General features: G+C 38.5%; 2 protein-coding genes across 3 annotated transcripts in view; both read left to right on the top strand.

Annotated features, from left to right (window-relative positions):
• Positions 1 to 3,665: 3,665 nt before the first annotated feature.
• The window catches only part of LOC119083764, a 29,622-nt gene continuing 12,893 nt past the window's right edge, over positions 3,666 to 20,394 (top strand). The window contains exons 1-2 of one of the 2 annotated variants that reach the window (XM_037193544.1): positions 3,666 to 3,794; positions 3,855 to 4,773. In XM_037193544.1, coding sequence (XP_037049439.1) covers positions 3,753 to 3,794; positions 3,855 to 4,667 — 855 coding nt within the window. In that variant the 5' untranslated portion in view covers positions 3,666 to 3,752 and the 3' untranslated portion in view covers positions 4,668 to 4,773. Of the gene's footprint in view, positions 3,795 to 3,854; positions 4,774 to 20,394 lie in introns of those variants that run through there. The other variant, XM_037193546.1, reaches the window with a different exon arrangement.
• On the top strand, positions 5,130 to 7,282 carry LOC119083763. The gene is made up of 4 exons (XM_037193543.1): positions 5,130 to 5,355; positions 5,414 to 5,570; positions 5,631 to 6,192; positions 6,260 to 7,282. The coding sequence occupies exons 1-4, from the start codon at positions 5,208 to 5,210 to the stop codon at positions 6,665 to 6,667; spliced, it is 1,275 nt and encodes a 424-aa protein (XP_037049438.1). The 5' UTR covers positions 5,130 to 5,207; the 3' UTR covers positions 6,668 to 7,282.

The raw sequence follows: 20,394 nt of genomic DNA, 5'->3' as shown, positions 1-20,394 counted from the left end.
CATACAATATGACACTCACGAAGGAAAGTTTGTGAAAGAAAAGGTTAAGACAACCACGTAGGCGGGAGACACCGAATTTGATAAACGCAGTAATCATCCAAAATTACAAAATTGTTCTTTAGCCTGGATATATTGATCAATCCAGGGATGGTGTACTCTAACATAGGCTTATGACAATTCTTCAGTAATTCTTAACAGAGCTGTTGCTCTTCCCTTTCCCACCTTTCTTATTGTAGAGATCATTGTAATCGACCAATGGTACAAAACTTTATTTTACCTGGAAAACATACTAATTCCAGGGGTGGTTTTATCTAATATGCAATACAAACACCAAAACCAAACAAACAGAGCATAATTGCTCTTCCCTTTCCCATGGATCGCGTGAAGCGAAAGTGGAGATAAAATGCTGTTTCGACCTCCGGATACAGTGGCAGTCAAAGGTTAGCGTGGTCTAACCATCTTCAGTCGTTTCCTCTGGTCCGTTACACTAGACAGCAGTAAATCTTCTGATTGAACTAGTAATTTGAAGAATAAAAGTTCTGCCACCTTTCGATGGAAATTTCGAAATTTAGTGAGAAGCTGCTACACAAAACGTAGCACAACAAAGAGAAAATTCATCTCAATCAAAAGACAAAGATGGAACAAAAACCTTATAGAAAAAAACAAAATAAAACTCACTCACCCCACCAACCCACGCACGGATCATCTCACTCGTTTCCACACAAAATTCACTCGCTTCCACACAAAAACCACTCAAATTTCACACAAAACCAGAAACCGCAAAAACAGAAATCTTACAAACACACAAACCAAAAACATTGACACTGACACGAATAACCAAAAAAGAAAAACCAAGAAAACAGAAAGAAAAACGAAAAATTCCTTTTGTCAACGTACTAATCCTGTCAGAATACTGACTCAGTTAGTGTAGTGACCCAAACTACTATCCCAGTTTAATCAGAAAAGCGTTTTACCCATCTATCACATGGAATAGGGTATGTGGTGTTGCCCATCCTTCACTTAGAACAAAGCGTGTAGTAGTGTTACCCGTTATCTTTTAAAACCAGATTAAGCACAGATTGTGTGTAAAATCAACTAGAAGCAAATATTTTTTAGAAAACAAACAACAACAACAACAATCCTGTCTCGTAGAGATTTTGTTGGGATATCATTCGTTTTCAAAGTTTTAGGTCAAAAATTTGACGAAATTACTCAAAACATGACGAAATTTCACAAAAGTTGGCAAAATTTCACGAATTTGACGAAAATCGAAAATTTGGTGAAAATCAGCTACCCCGAATGAGACCAAATGTTTCCAATTGCCCAACAACATACCCCGAAATTGACGAAATTGTTCCAGCTGCCCAGCCCCTGAAAGGTGTTGTCATTGTGAATTATCATCGTAGCTTTTAATGTTAAGAACATCATGCCCATCCGTTACCAGTGGTGGTATCAATATCATAACATTATATAGAGCCACCTTTTATACTTGAATAAACATTGTCTCTTGGTCAATACTCTAAAACAGACGTCTTATTATTTTGGTCTGACTTAATCTCGTCCACGGATCCTGAACGTTCTAACAAAAGGTACCATACATTTCCTGCTGCCCAACATACTTTATCGAATATACCAAATTCCAAATCAGCTATCGCTCCGGACATGATGAGATTGCAGCACGACATAATTATTGTATTAGCTTTGAAAGCGCAGTTCAGTTTAAAGTGTGAGATAATTTTAGGGTGTTGGGTGGTATAAAAATGTGATTTAGCGTGACAAGTGGGAGGAAGTATCAAAAAATCCTTATTTTAGCGTGACGTCATTCGTGTACATCTCATCACCCCAAAACGATTGAAATTGAATGTAGCTTTTTACTGCGTAAAATTCATCAGTCAAAAACACTCAAACGTGACGCAAGTCCCTGTGCATATTTCCAAAACAACTGATATCGATATCGGTGACGCATTCTCCGCTTGTACGCAAAAAATTGTAAAAGTAAAAATTTGACCGAACAAATTCTAGAAAAAAAAAATTTAACAAAGAAATTTTGCGTCACAAAGTGGCAGAGGAAACCTTAGAAGATATTCCTCTAACTAGAAACACGGAGAGACGGACGGAAGGAACCACAAAGTAACGTAGGATTTTTTCAGTTCGTTCAAAGTACTGAAATCGACCAATTTGTGTGAAAATCTAGCTTCTTGGAAGATTTATTGCATTTCCATGGCTCGTTGAACTCACACGGACACCCAGATTTTTTCAAAGCTGATTTGGAGTCATACGGAATTGAATTGACGAATTCAATATTTGCTGTATATATATGCAGTCTACGTCAAATTTTTGTTTTCTTATAGTAATAGAACTTGCGTCACGGGCGCTCTGCTAACACGCACTCATGATTTACTTCATTATAGATCATTTTCATTATACGGTACTTGTCAACGTAACCCCACTAAATGTTTCGTCCAGTAGTCCTTAACCTCAATTAATTGACGTTGACTGCGTTCAATTTACTGGTTTTTACATGAAAATTGTTCGTTCTATAGGTCTCTTCCAAGGCCGTTCAAAATGTCAATCGTCATCCACAGAGAAGCCAACACAACCTCACTTTGAAGTTTTAACGAACAAATTTGTTTAAGTTGCGGTTATGTTTGCTTCTATGGATGACGGTCGGTTGTTTTCGGCCTGTCAAAATTCGTTTTTACCGTACGATGGAAGAAACCTATTCATTCGATATTTTTCGACATGTCTGACAGCTGGGATCGTGTCTGACGTTTACAAGGTCATGAAAATGATCTATAAGGTAATACAAAAAATTCATTCATCGACTTCAGGTCAACTGACGCCAGTTGATATTATTATTTCAAATTATTATCTTTATTATTTGAGCATGTTGTGCCGTTTATCAGTACATGTTAAAGAAAATGTTTCCATGTTTAGAAGAATTTTGGACAACACTGTCAAATTTCAGCTATTTGAAACCGTGGCGTTTCTATTGTTTAGAAGACTTTTGCACTGTTTTAATTCCAACTGTCAAGTAAACGGCTGGAAAACTGACGACTGTGTTTTGTATTGAATACTTTGTTGTTTTTATTGGACGATAGCGGCAATAAGTTAAACACTGAGAATTCGATTTGATTTCTCTATTAATTCAAGTCTTATTTCCATCTTCATGCGGTAATTTACAAAATTAAACTATTAATAGTCCATTACCTAACCCTAACGGTTTCCAAATTTTTATTTTGGCCAGTGTGAAGTTCTGAGCCGAAGGCGAAAAATCACTCTACCTCCCTAAAAACTGATAGGTAATGGAGCCATTACCTATCTGTTTTCGCATTAAAGCAAATTCCAATGGATTTTTATATATGATGAACTGCCACATGTTCACCTAGAAGAAAATGCGTCAATGCATTTTAAGACTCCGCTCATAAATAATTGAGCATTTTCGTCGACAATCTGGCGAATAAATTTGCCTCGAAAATTACCTTTGTTTACTTGAACTTGAATTTGAACTAAGTACGTCAATAGAGATGATGCAGTTTTCGGGCAAAACTGAATTAAAGTTTGAAGAAAACAAGCAGTGACACTGTTTGTTCAGTTGGCCGATCAGCGCGGATTAATTTTCGTTTCTAATACATGTTAATCAGGCGATGACGATGATGCTAATTTTTGGCTCGGTTGTGAGTAGTATATAAGGCCGGCGACACTGTTCGATGTTCATCAGTTTGCTTCGTCAATTGTAACCGCTCGTAACCATGAAACTTATCGTCTGTTTGGCTGTTCTTGCCGTTGCTGGCGTAAGTTCACATTTCCATCGTACAAAAATGGGTAAAATTTGATAAATTTTTTGTTTGCAGACCATCAGTGCTACTCCACTTTTGGGTAACTTGAACTTTGGCAAAACACTCGGAGGTGCTTTAGGATCAGTTAACAATGTCGTTATCTCAAGTACCGATGTTGTCGGCAATTTGTCATGCGCTCTTAATGGAATCGTTGCCAGCGTACAAGGAGTACTCGCCCAACTTAACGGTGTCGTTGAAAACCTTGTTGCCGTTGTCCAGCAATTGCTTGCTGCTATCAACGCCGCTTTGGATCAAATCGTTGCCCAAATCCAAGGACTCACTCCACTCTGTGGTTGCGGTGGACTTACCGACGTTGTTGGTGGTCTCGTTGGCAATGTTGGAACCACTCTTAACGATGTTGTTGCCGCTGTTGGAGGAATCCTTGACAACGTCAATGGTGCTGTCGATGACCTCGTTGCCCAACTCGACGGTCTCCTCAGCAACCTCCTTTGTGCCATACAAGACCTTCTTGCCACAGTCGTAGCAGCCGTTGCCGAACTACTAAGCCAAGTCAGCGCTGCCGTTGACCAAGCACTTGCTGAACTCCAATTGGCCCTCCGATCGGTCATCCAAATCGTTGACGAAACCTTGGCTGCTTTATTGGCCCAGCTCCAAAATGTGAACAAGGAGGTTCTCGTTAATGTTTTGGACGGACTTTTAGATCAACTTTCCAGTGTTGTTAGCGATCTTCTCGCTGAAGTCAACTCCCTTGCTGATAGCATCATCGATAGCGTACAAGACGCTCTTGTCAGCCTTCAACCTTTGAACGAAGTTCTTGCCACCCTTCAAGGTTCATTGAGCAGTCTTGGACTCGAATGCTCATGCTAATTCGAACAGCTACCGCAAATTCACACGTATATCGACCACCGGCTACACTTACTTGAAATTCGAGCTTAGTTTTCAGGAAAAAAATGAATAAATAAATCGCAAGAAATAGAATGATGATTATTTAACATCCTCTGTGTCTGAGTGCCTTTTATTTGACGCATTGTGCCGATTGGGCAATACATTCTGACAATTGAATTAGAACGAACCGGCCTAAAATGTGAAAATTGCCCGAGTGGCAGATTATACCTTTCATACATGGAATTTACTTTGATATTAGGTGATGTCGCATTATGGTTGACTATTTGAATTTTTTGTTTGTGTAACTTCCATTGGCCCTTAAGTCATCTTCATGACACTTGTGTATTTACATGTGAAGCCGGCGCTTATGTAATTACATAAGCACTATATTTGAATGTTTTAGTGTTACCTGATTGAAATTTTTTTTTGTTATCGTTCATCGTTACACATTTTTGTCAATCTACTCGTGCGTCGATATTTAATTTTAAACTTCAAAATCAGTTTTGAATTTGTTTGTGAAAAATGGAAGGAATGGAAGCAACTACCGACTTGTTCATAAATTTGATTCAAAACAACAGAATAATTTACGATAAGTCGATGAAGGAGTTCAAAAATACAAGGAAGAAAGAGGAAGTATGGCAAAACATCGCTAATCAAAGCAGAATGACTGGTATTGTTTGTTATGGTAAATAACAGCAGAGATTTTAATAAAACTATGTAAATTCTAGTTGACAATGCCAAAAAGAGATACGCCTCGCTCCGCCAGAAATATTCTCGCGAAAAACGAAGCAGTGAATTGAAAAGACGTTATAAAACTGCAGTTTCAAGAAATTGGGTCTTCTACGAGCGCCTGAATTTTCTGGATTCGTTTATTCAACCAAGATCGTACGTGTTGTAGGGTGCCATTCGTTTTGCAATTGTACGCTATTTCAATTCATGTTTTAGGACGTACACAAATGATAAATTTGATGAAAATGACGATGACACTGAAATGCTAAATGAATTTGGTACCGAAGAAACGAATGGTGGTGATTCGAATGCTGTTGAGATCGAGATTGAAGCAGGAATCGGTGTGGATGAACTTGGAGGCCTAGCTACCGATGATGGTCTGAATACGTGCGTACAGCTTGAAACAACGCAGCATGAGCAGAGCGATATCGATCAACAGCAAACAGACGGGAATATTTTTAACTGCCATGAACGGATTGCCTCGGAATATTCTCGAAACGAGTCAACATTCCATCATCATCAATCTTCAGTTGTACTGCGTACTATATCACGGGATGATAGAAATGATACCAACATTGGTGATACTGCAGCACAACAATCATCTGAAAATGTCGAACAAATTGTGGATGCCAATGTTGTGGACATGGACAGCTATATGTCACCTCATCCAGGTACCAGTTCATCGATTGGAAACATTACAGTGCCACCGTATGCCTCACGCTGCTACGACCCAAAGACTGGTGAAATCGTAATTGCACGAACAGTTAACCGTCCCAGAGTAAATATATTTTTCAGACTTCCGATCGGAGAAAGTTAACTTTTAAACGCTTTAATTTCCTTGATAGATTCAGATGACGTCTAACGATGTCCCCAACTCTTCCCAGCGACAGCAATCATCATCAATCCAAAAAAACACAACAACTTCAACGCAACATCCTGCAGCATCCTCAGCAGCAACTACAATCCGTTCAAGTCAATCAGCGAGAAGCTCAACTATCGCTCCAAATATCGCCCGAGTTGCCCAGTTGACATCAGCTTCAGCGTCCAAAAATGAGAAACGAATTGACGAAATTCGTCAAAGAATGGAAAGTTGCTTGACGGCAATTACCAACAAAGTCACTGACAAGGCACAGAAGTCACCCCATGGTCCGTTTCTATCATATTTGGGAACAAGATTGCCATCCGTTCCGAAGGAGCGACTTCCAAAATTGGAACGTGAAATTTTAGATCTTGTCGAGCAATACGTGCCATAATATTTTTATTTGATAATTCAAATCCAGTACGAGTAGTCAAGGGTTTGTTTCAAAAAACATCGAATGATGCCAAAAAAGTAAACAATGATTTCACATTTGTAAATAGTTCTGATCATATGGGCCAGTCAAAAAGGTAAACAATGATTTCATATTTTGTAAATAGTTCTGATAATATGGGTAAATAAAATAGCATGAAATCTGACAAGAGAGATCTATTTATACCACGACAGTGAAAAATGCCCTAGATGGAACATGAATCTATCGCTTAAAAAATGTAAACAAAAAACTGAATAGTTAACAACGGAACGGCTTTCACAAAACATTCTTGAGATAATTTGCATACGTATTTCTGGCGGCACTAGCGTATTCACTTGAGTCAGCAGCGGCCAGCTGGAGACCCGATTCGTAAAAGCTTCGAAGCGACTCATTCGAGGAATATTTGCATCTGTCTTCGCGCATGTACCGGATTGCTGCTGGGTCGTCAAAGGATTTTATGTAATTGTGCAGAACGATTGTGGCCTTCAGAATTTTATCTATATTGTCCGGATGCATCTCAATCGGTCCTTTAAATATTTGCCATCGTCGCACCAAAATAGCAAATGCATTTTCAATAATTTTTCGGGCACTGCTCTGTTCTTTATTGAAATTTGCCTCCTCATCTGATAAATCCAATTGACGGCCTGCATACGGAGTTAGTAGATTCTCTTTCAAAGGAAAAGCACTGTCGGCGACGAAAAAAAATGGAAAGGCGACGGATGTGTGGGGTAGGAACGATGATTGTGGAAAATTCAATTTTTTCATGTCCAGCCTTTTGCCGAAAGTAGAATGGAATAGCACCCCACCGTCCGTTTGCTGACCGTAGCTGCCAATGTCAACGTAGATGAAACTCTTTAGAGCATCGCATACCGCTAGCAAATTTGTGCTGAAATATTTGCTGTAGTTGAAGTATATAGATCCGGAATGTGAAGGAGCAAATATTTCGATTAATTTTCCGTCCAATGCACCGACACAATTCGGAAGATTCAATTTTTCACGAAACTGTTTCTCGATTCGGATCCAGTCTTCCTCTTCGGGGAATTTCAAATAAGTTGGTTGTAGAACATCCCACAATGCATCGCAAGTTTCACGTATTATGTAGTGAGCTGTAGAAATCCCAACACGAAAATTGTAATGTAGACTCGTCAGCGTATCGCCAGTAGCAAGAAAACTGAAATAAAATCGAAGTACTTTCACGTTCTTTCACCGAATTGATTTTAAACATCAGAAATATACCGTAAGGTCAGCAAAAGTCTACACATAGGTGGAATCGCATTAGGAGAAGTTTTCGTGATCTTGGTTTCAACCAGTTCGAACAAATGCTGAAATCTTTCGGGTGTCATTCTCGTAAAGTTGAAAAACTTTATTTGGTCGTGAGACAACATCTCCTTAAAAAGGTTTTCGAAATGCCCTTGCTCACGTCGCATTTGATTCAGGGGATGTATACCCCATCTTTTTTCTCCTTTGCGTCGTACCTCTGGATTATCAGCTTGCAAAATGTATTCCAGGTCGATTAAATTGATGATGCATTGCATTATGTTAATTGAGATGTCGTCGTCGTCTTCAAGATTATCATTGGCTGTATCTTCAGATTCGTTTACAAATTCGTCGGTGTCGCTGGATTCTTCAATCGCAACAAATTCACTTGCTACTTGAAGGAATTCAATATACGACAGTAGTTCTTCCTGTTCACTAATTTCATCCATTTTTACATATATAAATTTAATATTTGTCACGATCAATAATTATTTCTTCTCAATTTCACGACACAAACAATTTGTTCGACTAAGCCAACTTAGCAAATTTTCAAATATAATTCTCATCTGGCAACATTTCAGTTTTTATCGTTGCTTTGGTTTCTTATGCAATTACACAAGTAACAGCTACTCATGTAAATACACAAGCGACATGAAGATGACTTTATGCTCAAAACAAACGAGGCATTGAAAACGAGTTTTGCTCCTAGTTTTCATTGACAGATGCAGCAGACAGCAGTCGCGATTTTGAATAGAAAAAGTTCTAACTTCATTTGACAGTTTCGAAAATTTCCACCTTTGGCATTATGTTCGTGTTGGATTCGGTGGGTCGACGCATTCCCACTATGTTATCCGGTTTTTCCATGGCTGTCTGCATGTTCAGTTTGATGATTTATACGAAGTACTACGCGGACACACTGACATGGATTCCAGTCACGTTAATCTTATTATTTGTCCTGTGCAGTACTATCGGTGAGTGAATAATTACCGAATATTGACCAATCCCTTTCCGCCTTCCCTGTTCCATCGGTCTTCATAAAAAGATTCAATTGATGCCGTAAGTGCGCCTTGGAATTTTAGGCTTCCGAATGGAAGCACGACTTAGCGCTGCGTTATACTTTCCATTTTGAATTTTTAGCGCACTTACGGCGTGAATTCATGTCTGACTTGAGACATTTCATCGAAGTAAAATCTTTATTCACGCTACAGGTTTACTAACGATCCCGTTTACGCTACTGGGCGAAATGTATCCAGCTAACGCACGCGGACTGGCATCCGGTATAACATTAAGCGTTGCATTTACCAGAGACCAAGGGTAAGACTTTGAAGGAAATCGGAGAAATGTTTCGCAAGAAGTCAATTGTTAACGTAAAAGAGGGTTACTTAAGAGTAGACGTTGAAAACTAGATTGGAGTGAGATGATAGGATTGAGTTTCTCGCAATTTCGAGAAAATGAAGAAGTCACATTTTTCAAAGCTGTTAACTTTGGGAAGGTCACGCAGATACGTGGGTGACGCATGATAGTTGACGATAAAATGGTGGAGTTCATACAAAAATTCACCTCCTGTGACGATTCTAGTCTTTCTCGTCGCCGTGATGATTTGGTGACTTTTGGTACATGTAAAATCATCAGAAACGGTGTGCTACCGCGTATCCAATAAAAAGACGATCTGCGTGACCTCCCCAAAATTTACAGCCTTGACATTTTCAACGATTGGACGTCTAGATTCACAGTCGTCCGTTTTCATTCCGTTTTGCCTCCATGACAGTCGGCATTTCATACAATTGAGCACATTTTGTTTAAAATGACAACTGTCACGTACACGGAGGCGAAACGGAATGAAAACGGACGACTGAGAGGCCACACTAATACTTACGAAAAAATCGTAACACTGACAGAGCATGTGGAATGTATATGGAGAATTGGATATCTTACTTTTCTCCTCCTTTGTGTGATAGAATCGCAGATCGAATTTTGAAATTTAATTTTACTTAGACCTATCTGCAAACTGTGATAATAAAATTCGTAAAATAAAAATATTTCAAATTGACAGTTTTGGTTTCATTTGCTGTTACAATTCGCTAAACATACACATTCGAACACTTTCATTGTTTGGCTACTTTTATAGTTTCATTGACTGACAGGACTGCACCAAAAAACTTCAATTAAGCTTGAGAATAAACTTTAGTTATACCGAACCGGAGAAATTATAACTGCGCCACGCTTAAACTCAGCATTCCTGATCCTGACCTCCTACGTCAATGCATAACATGCATATGTTTGTTCCACGAACTTTGACTGGCCGAACGAACAGAGCTATTGCATATATGGTGATATCCGTTATGACCTTATCACGCAATATGTGAAATACACACAATTGTTCTGAAATACCAGGTTAAGACCAAGTGTTACGACGAGACGACGTTGAGGCGGAAGTTTGACTATTGATTTTCAGCAACAAGGATTTTCAATGAAACTATCGGCGGTAATCCAAAATTCATTTCAATTATTGATGAAAAGCTCCTTAAAGGCTATAATTCACAAGAGTAAATAAACAAAGAACAGAATTAAATCCTAATTCAACTTCGGTTTATCAAATTAAAAAAACTTACGACTAGTGACTTCCACTATCGTCTTACGTAATCAAATAAACATAACCTCCACACCGATGGTATCTCTAAAGAACGTAGACAAAAAAACATAAACTGGTCAGATCGAACATTAAATCTATGTAAATCTTGAATTCAGATTTAGAATAAAATCCTTACTCATATCATTCACGTCAATTCCAAACTCGCCTTCTTATAAGAAAACGTTGACAATCCTACAACTGAATCTAAAATCAAAATCTAATTAGCAAGACACTTTCAAAGATGGATTACGTGTTACTCACGAAATTTACGGTCTAGGAAATGACAATAAAATCGATACCAAACGGAGTCAGTTATTTACTTGAAACAATTTAGAAAAAAAATGCATAAAATGCAAATGAAACATAGCTAACGCCGACCCGTACGAAACACCTATTCGTATCAAAAGCCTTTACTGTGAAACTCTTCATTTCTTTTACTTCATTCTCTACTGAAAAGCTATTCGCCCTTTAAAATCACTTACATTATCTTTCTTTGCCTTGTTAGCATATACAAATAAATTGCCGGAGGCAATATAGACAGCCCCGTAAGAAGTCAACTTTCATAAATTCCTATTTAAACAGCTATATATCGCTATATTTACCTATATTTTCCTATAAATAAACATTTCACAGAGGAATATATGCTATTATATAGCTCTATATGCCTGTATATAGCTCAATATAGCTGTATATAGGTATATATAGATGTCCATATATGGAATCCCTGAAACCCCTCACACTTAACACATTATTTCCATGTTAACAGAAACTCTCTAAGTACCATTTTTCCCAAGATATTTCTATTTTACTAAAATCCAATATGGCCGCCGGCAGCCATTTTGTTAGGAGACCGGAAATAGTACCGACGCTTTACATTCGTTAATACCTTTCAAACAAAAAAAAATTCATGAAATTCGGTCAAAATTTACTCGAGATATTGTCAAAATACTCCACGTTCACTGTACGGCCGAGTAGCCAGATAAGAGCTCACTCCAAGAGACCTAGCTCACGCTCCGGAGAACATAATTTCATAAAAAAAAATTTCCCTGATTGGTACGGTCAATACCTATCTAATAAAGCTAAAACAGACGAAATATGTTCAAATGTGGCCGACCTACAAGCAAAAACTGCTTGCCGCCCTGTGCCTGTTCCACACCAAGGGGTCTAACTCACGAGTCGGTCATCCGATTTCCATAAACTTTTTTTTTGTCGATCGGTATTGTAAATACCTTTTATTTGACGTATCACTTACAAGTTTAACGTTTAAATGTCCGGAGATATCTTCGAAAAACCGTAAAGCACTTATTGGACCACAGCTCGGGAGGGGTCGATCCAAAATCACTCATCTTCGAACTTAGCCTGTCTTTTGACATTACCAAACGGAAAAAAAAAATTTCAAAATCGGATGCGTTTTACACAAGTTATCGTGCAGACAGACAGACGGACAGACGGACATTTTTTTTCACTGATTTGGCATCTCTGGCTAACCACAATAGGTTTCCCCTTACTCAGGGAGTCCAATTCGACGTGTTACAAACGTATGTGTAAACCTATAAGACCCCAGTACTTCGTACGGGTCTAAAAACTTAGAACGGCAAATACGATGTTACACTTCTGTACGCTATGTCAAAACTGCCTTATTTAATCACACGGTTAATGACGTCGACGTTGAACTTCGAATAGTACTACAAAAATGGCGAATGCAATCGTCTGATGTTGATTAAAGATTTGAATTTAGGCTCGGTCATGGACCTTTCGCAACACCAAGGTTTTGAAAGAACAGGTTAAGACAACTCTGAGTTGATCACGAGGGCGGTGACACTCAATTGCGTCAACGGCTGCGATGTTTATATGTAAAATGGAACTTAACAAAAACAAAATTCTGAATTTTCGAGAAAAATATTTTCTTCAAGTTGATTTCTGACACTATTTGTTTATAAAATTTGGTGTCTTTCAGAACTTTGGTTAAGACAACCACGGAGGCGGGAGACACCGAAATCGATAAACGCACTCAGTACAGATTGTGTGTAAAATCAACTTGAAGAAAATATTTCTTAGAAAAATTCGGATTGTTTTTGTTAAGTTGCCTTTTTAATATAAACTTCGTAGCCGTTGACGTAATTTTGTGTGTCACCGCCTTCGTGATCAACTCAGAGTTGTCTTAACCCGTTCTTTCAGAATCTAAAAACCCAACCGTCACCAACCGTCACATATGAAAATGTAAACAAAAATGAAATAAAGGAATCTCGCAGACTTATTTGTGCTGTGTAGGGGAAAAGCCTCAGCAGATGAATGAAAACGGTGGAATATTGCGATTAAAGGAGTTTTCGGTTAGAATTAGTAAAGATTTTCGAAAAAATATATTGGCATGCGAAAGAACAATTCTGTTTAGCCCGACATGGCTGAAATGACGAGAGGCTAAATAAATTACACTCTCCCAACGATTCGATAATACTCATCATTAAAGGTACAACTCTCATTCTTTACAAACAACAGAGAAATCCCGCTTTGACATAAGCTAATACCGCTCTAAAGGCGTGGATATTATTTTGACATAAGTTGACGTCGCACAAAATTATTTCGTATTTGTCATTCATTGAGCTCAAAAACAAAGGGATCCAGTTGACGTCACTATCCAATAGTTTGTCTTTAAAGTATCTTTATAATTGCGTACGACAGCAATTGACAGTAACTTAAGTAAATCAAAAAACGTCGAAGATCAATTTTATCGAAGTTGCTTTGTTTTCGCTATTAACACAACGGCTAAACACTTTTCGTACATATCGAAAACGAATTCGTCCACAACAATCAAGAAAACATCATTTCTCTCCAGTATGTCAATTAATCAGCACAACGTCGATAGTGAAACGGAAATTCTATCAAAAATTGGGAAAAATCTCTATTTGAACGCTGAGAAGGCTGATGAGCATTTCACTTTCGCGTCCGGTAATGAGCGTGTTCCAGCCCATAAAATTCTATTGTCCAGCGGTAGTGATGTATTCCAAAGGATGTTTTATGGTCCGTTGAAGGAAGAAGGTGACATCAAAATCGTCGACGCACCAGCTGAAGCGTTCATAGAATTCCTGCGCTTCTTCTACTTCAACAAGGTCGATGTGAGCTTGGAACATGTGTCGTACGTCATGTATCTCGGGAGAAAGTACGATGCAGCAGACTGTCAACGAGTGTGCGTAAATTCATTGGCTGCCAACATTACAGATCAAACTGTGATTACTGCTCTTGGCCTGGCCATCTTTTATGAAGAAAAGCAGCTGCAGAAATCGTGCGAATCATTCATTGCATTCAGTCCGGATAAAGTTTTCAAATCTGAAAATTTTCTAGTTTGTAATCGCGGAGTGTTGGAGCACATCCTCAAAATGGATGGTCTTGCATGCTCCGAAACGGAACTGTTTGAAGCATGTATGTCCTGGGTCAGACAGATCAGTCAAGAAAATCGTCTGACCAGAGATATTGTCCAAACTCACTTGGGACGGTTATTCTACGAAATTCGGTTCGGAACCATGACTTCCGAAGAATTTGCCAACCTCTTGTTGCCTGTGTACGGCGAGCTGTTCTCAACAAATGAACGCACCGAGATCCTTCGAGTGATTTCAGGTAAGGAAGAGAAGCCAAGGATATTCATAGTGCGTCCTCGTTTGCTCAGTTGGGACATCGAGAGACTTATTCTATGTAATCGGTTGGTAGGTGATACCCTGCGCTACTATAACAGAATTCAATCAGAAGAAATCACCAAGTTTTCAAGCAACACTCGACTGTTGTTAGGATTTTTTTGCATCGTTCCAATTTTCAATAACGATTCCACTCCAATTGAGCACATTCCGAACATGAACGTGACTATCATCGCCAATTCAACAGGAATTGTGACTCAATTCGATTTTTCGTTTGCTGACAATAGATTCAGCATTAATCTTCCGAAGCCCGTGTGTATCAGGCCTGGAACTATTTACGAAATTCGGATAAAGTTTCCAACGGATGAACAACGTTTTACGTGTTTGAGTGTCAAGCCAACAGTGAACATGGACAGTGATGTCGTTTTGCACTTCTATGATGATAAAAAAGTAAGCGGCCGGCTCGTAGGACTCATAAGATGGCTGGGATTTAATTTGTTTGATTTATGAGCGAAATCTTCAGATATTTCGTTTAGATAGTTGGTTTAATATGTGAGGATGTCTCAGCGACAGTGAACACATCTCCGTTGTACTCACATTATTATTTGAATAAATGACTTGCGAAAAGTTATGACGAAAATGAAGCGAACGCTTAAGTGCCCACTCCACTCAACAAAAAGTACTCCGTGAGAGAGCCGTGAGAGAGCAAACTGTCAAATAAACAAAGAAAAAATTGAAAAAATTCAATTTTGTCTCTCACACGGCGTACTTTTTTGGTAAGAGGAAACTAAGCATTATTGAGAGTTAATTGCATTTTATTGAAGATTTTTCGCTAATACAGAGTAACCAACACCATCACAAATAGTGGTAGTCTAGCTGCCACTTTAAACAAATAGGAAACCTCGGTTGGCCAGTAGAGGTGCCACAATTTTGTTTTTCATTACTTCATTCTCTGTGCTCTATTTTCAGGTGATATATAGTCCAGGTTCTTATGTCGAAAAAAACCGTCTCGCGCGCTAGAGAGTTTGGTAGAATTTTGACCACGGGATATTGTAGAGGGGGTCCAAGTTACCTAACAAATTTTTTTTTTTTGGGTTCCCGAACCGGTCGAATCGGTAAAAAACGGGTTTTAGTGTAAAACTAAAAACATTAATATCTTCGTTAAAAATCAAAAAATTTTTATGCGGTAAATTTTATTTGAAAGGCCGATCCATTGCCGACATTTCGTGGAATAAATTTTTTTTGGACCTCAAAGCTGCCCGAGCTATCTGGGATGTCCTAACATGTTACACTAAAAAACCGCTAACTTTGACAATCTCGTCGGCCTGTAAATCCTAACTGATTTTAATGATCAGGGGTGTTTTGGAAAGCTGCAGACTAACTCTTTCAGATCTAGCTGGCCGAGCATACACGCCTGGAAACCGAGCATAGCTATAACCGCATACTCTCTAGACAGAAAATGGTAGTACTAACGTTAATACATCCGAAACAATGCATAAAAAATTTTCTAAATGGGACGGACGAGTGGTCAAAATGTTAAAAATTGGTCAAAACTTACGAAATTTGAACTATTTTTTGCCGTTTTCTCAATTTTAGCGACAGAAAATATAATAATATTAAACAGGAAACCTTTTATATCGGTTAAGATACATCAACAGCAGTAATAAAAAAAATATATTTATCTGGAGAATCAATTTCGATCAAAAATCCAGAAATTTTCGAAAAAATGGAGTATGTCTTTAATTAAACTTAAACTCATTAATTTTTGTTCTGTTTATTCGTTTTTGTTAACGAGGCAAAATACTATTGAATAGATTACTGTGAAGTTAGTACATGAGAGAGTTAGTACATGAAAAGTGAACGGACCCCAAATTCTCTCAGTACCGCGAATATTTCCAATACTCCGAATACTCACACTCTCTCCTACTTAATAAAAAAACTGCCCACCGCTGGGATTGAACTCTCACATACCAGTCCACAATAATTCTTCTGATCTAAATCGTTCATACCAATTAGATGGTAATTGTCGTACACTTTCAACTTACAGTGAACGACATCTCAAATGTCTCACTGTCATTTTTTTCAGAGAATGTCATTGTGAATTTGCAATGACACAATAAAATTCTCAGAAAAATTTGACCGTGAGACATTTGAGATGTCGTTCACTGTAGTGTATGTTCCATATATAAGACATTAATTATCAGACAAAATTTTGTTCCTTGGAATAATTGATTGGTCCAAGATGACCAGAAGGCAGGCAGTTACTCATGTCTTATTATACTCGTTTGAAAGCTTGTATCGTAAGACATCTGGAAAAAAATTTTCAACCGGGTAACTGGCTGCCTTCCCGAGATATCACTCCAAGAATTTTGTTCCTAGGAATAATTGATTGGTCCAAGATGACCAGAAGGCAGGCAGTTACTCATGTCTTATTATACTCGTTTGAAAGCTTGCATCGTAAGACATCTGGAAAAAAATTTTCTGCCGGGTAACTGGCTGCCTTCCCGATATATCACTCCAAGAATTTTGTTCCTTGGAATAATTGATTGGACCAAAATGACCAGATGGCAGGCAGTTACCCGTGTCTTATTATACTCGTTCGAAAGCTTGTATCATAAGACATCTAAATACGAAATTTCATATGAGTAACTGCCTGCCTTCCCGAGATATCACTCCAAGAATTTTGTTCCTGGGAATAATTGATTGGTCCAAGATGACCAGAAGGCAGGCAGTTACCCATGTCTTATTATACTCGTTTGAAAGCTTGTATCGTAAGACATCTGGAATTTTTTTTTCTACCGGGTAACTGGCTGCCTTCCCGAGATATCACTCCAAGAATTTTGTTCCTTGGAATAATTGGTTGGTCCAAGATGACCAGAAGGCAGGCAGTTACTCATGTCTTATTATACTCGTTTGAAAGCTTGTATCGTAAGACATCTGGAAAAAAAATTTCAACAGGGTAACTGGCTGCCTTCCCGAGATATCACTCCAAGAATTTTGTTCCTTGGAATAATTGATTGGTCCAAGATGACCAGAAGGTAGGCAGTTACTCATGTCTTATTATACTCGTTTGAAAGCTTGTATCGTAAGACATCTGGAAAATTTTTTTCTACCGGGTAACTGGCTGCCTTCCCGAGATATCACTCCAAGAATTTTGTTCCTGGGAATATTTGATTGGTCCAAGATGACCAGAAGGGAGGCAGTTACCCATGTCTTATTATATTCGTTCGAAAGCTTGTATCATAAGACATCTAAATACGAAATTTCATATGAGTAACTGCCTGCCTTCCCGAGGTATCATTCCAAGAATTTTGTTCCTGGGAATATTTGATTGGTACAAGATGACCAGAAGGCAGGCAGTTACCCATGTCTTATTATACTCGTTCGAAAGCTTGTATAATAAGACATCTAAATACAAAATTTCATATGAGTAACTGCGGCTTCTCTAGAATTGAAAGACGAATCCGACGACCTATCACTCATTTCAATTGGGGAACCCGTGTTCCCAAAGTTAATGAAATAACCTGCAGTTTTTGCGATATCACGAAAAGCTTAAAAATAACTGAAATGTCACTTCGCAATCTGTTGACAAATGAACAATGAAAATGTTATGAAAAGAATCTTGCATATGTTATGTACCAAGAAGGCGGATATCAAAAACGGTAGAGGTACAGCCGATCGATATTTGCGCAACATCTTATGATTAGATTACTATTTTGTCCAATTTAAACTCAACACACGTTTTTAACGCTTTTGTTGGATTTCTTCATGTAATTCGTTCCATTCCTTCTACATGTATTTCATTTGCGTTTTACATTTCTCCCATTTCACACGAATTTCCTTCTCATGTTTGAAAGACCAGAAAAGCATTAATATTTTACATGACTTGGTATAAAAAGATGAAAAGTATGGTTTTCGTGTGAATTTTGTTGATCCTCGCGCAGCCGAGGTGAATAAACACACAAAAACGAGACATTTCATCTTTTTATCCCGAGTGGATTTTACATGCTTTGGGCGTATTTTACATGCTTTGGGCGTCGAAAGTAGTGCGTGAAACATGAAAAGTACCGTTTTCGACGCATGTAGCATGTAAAATACATATAGTAAACAAAAACAACCTACGAAATTGCTTACTGCCTTTGCGATCAAGTCAGATGTGATCTAAACTGTCCTTTCAGAATTTTGATTGACGCTACCTGGTACTTCTTTAACTGCTTGGACACGTGAAGTACATAGTGCCACCACAAGCAGATAATGAGAACTAACCACTTGTATGTCAATGGTGCCAATCGACAAAATCAAAAATGAAATTGAATTCGTTGGTTCAATTGAATGTGGGAAGTGTGTAGGATGTAAAAGGAATGAATCCTACTAGTCATAATATAATTGGGTAACTGTATATTTTGTTAGACATGAGGACTATGTTGAGGCTGACAGCAGTCTATGGCCTAGGAATGTTCCTTGTCAGAACTGATTTCAAAAGTGAAGTTTTTTTTCTTACGTTCTTCGTTCTTTTCGAATTGCCCCCGCCGTTGTCGGAATTGTCCAACATTTTCAGAAAATCCCTAATTTTTCGTCGTTTCTCGGGATCTTCTGCCTGTTTCTTGAATTCTTCGATCATCTGATCCACAGACTGTGGCGAGACGGGTGTGTTTGCCCGTTGCGGTGGTGGGCTGGGCGGTGTCGGCTCACTTGCCGAACTCGTCGGCCGCTGATGGGGTGGCGTCGACGGTGTGGATGCCGAACCTTCTGCCGGGCTGTTTGGCGAGTTAAATCGTAGTGGTGGTGGGCTCGGCAGCGAACTTTCTGAATATTAGAGAAAGAAACAAAATCGCTGTCAGTTCGTCGCTCATTTTCTAGAGAAGATATTCGGTGCACAAATGACGAAGGTAAACACCGTCAACCTTAACCTCTCGTTGTCATTTTACAGCTATTTTCATAATAAGGTAGTAAATGGGATGGTTTTGCGCACTAGATGTGAGATTGCCGATACGAGCGAAGCGAGTTCGGCAGCACATCGTGTGCGCAAAACCCCCATTTACTACCGTGTTAGGAACAAGGTTTTATCTCCTGTAATGTCATAATCACCATAAAAAACAAATTTAAAAAATCAAACCGAAACATAAACACGCCAAGACGCCGTCACTCATTCATATTCCCCACAAATAAAACACACATCTAGTATACTGTCAAGAATTTGTCAATTTTCAGTGAATAAATAAGAAATTATCGAAGTTAGCCGTGCGCAAATGAGAAATTATCGAAATTTTCAGTTAATAAACGTACGTTCTGTGAATGACGTGTTTAAATCTAGCTCATTTTGATTCTAAAAGTGACACTCAAATTGTGAATATTATGACATTACAGGAGATAAATATCTTTTGATTAACACACGTACCGCGTGTGCCAGTTACCCGGTTGAAAATTTTTTTCCAGATGTCTTACGACACAAGCTTTCAAACGAGTATAATAATACATGAGTAACTGCCTACCTTCTGGTCATCTTGGACCAATCAATTATTCCAAGGAACAAAATTCTTGGAGTGATATCTCGGGAAGGCAGCCAGTTACCCGGTAGAAAAAATTTTTCCAGATGTCTTACGATACAAGCTTTCAAACGAGTATAATAAGACATGAGTAACTGCCTGCCTTCTGGTCATCTTGGACCAATCAATTATTCCAAGGAACAAAATTCTTGGAGTGATATCTCGGGAAGGCAGCCAGTTACCCGGTTGAAAATTTTTTTCCAGATGTCTTACGATACAAGCTTTCAAACGAGTATAATAAACATAGGTAACTGCCTGCCTTCTGGTCATCTTGGACCAATCAATTATTCCAAGGAACAAAATTTTGTCTGATAATTAATGTCTTATATATGGAACATACGCTAAGTTAAAAGTGTACGACAATTACCATCTAATTGGTATGAACGATTTAGATCAGAAGAATTATTGTGGACTGGTATGTGAGAGTTCAATCCCAGCGGTGGGCAGTTTTTTTATTAAGTAGGAGAGAGTGTGAGTATTCGGAGTATTGGAAATATTCGGAGTACTGAGAGAATTTGGGGTCCGTTCACTTTTCATGTACTCGGCTCTCTCATGTACTAACTTCACAGTAATCTATTCAATAGTATTTTGCCTCGTTAACAAAAACGAATAAACAGAACAAAAATTAAT

This window comes from Bradysia coprophila, unplaced genomic scaffold (genome assembly GCF_014529535.1).
Source record: "Bradysia coprophila strain Holo2 unplaced genomic scaffold, BU_Bcop_v1 contig_70, whole genome shotgun sequence".
Taxonomy (NCBI): Eukaryota; Metazoa; Arthropoda; class Insecta; order Diptera; family Sciaridae; genus Bradysia; species Bradysia coprophila.
The sequence above is the reverse complement of the archived record's forward strand: the minus strand, read 5'-3'. Positions and strand labels throughout refer to the sequence as shown.

Excerpts from the sequence above, each read along its gene's own strand:
- LOC119083763 (XM_037193543.1), top strand. The coding sequence starts at position 5,208 with ATGGAAGGAATGGAAGCAACTACCGACTTGTTCATAAATTTGATTCAA. Across the intron at positions 5,571-5,630 it reads TCGTTTATTCAACCAAGATC|GACGTACACAAATGATAAAT; the intron begins GTACGTGTTGTA and ends TTCATGTTTTAG. Across the intron at positions 6,193-6,259 it reads GAACAGTTAACCGTCCCAGA|ATTCAGATGACGTCTAACGA; the intron begins GTAAATATATTT and ends TTTCCTTGATAG.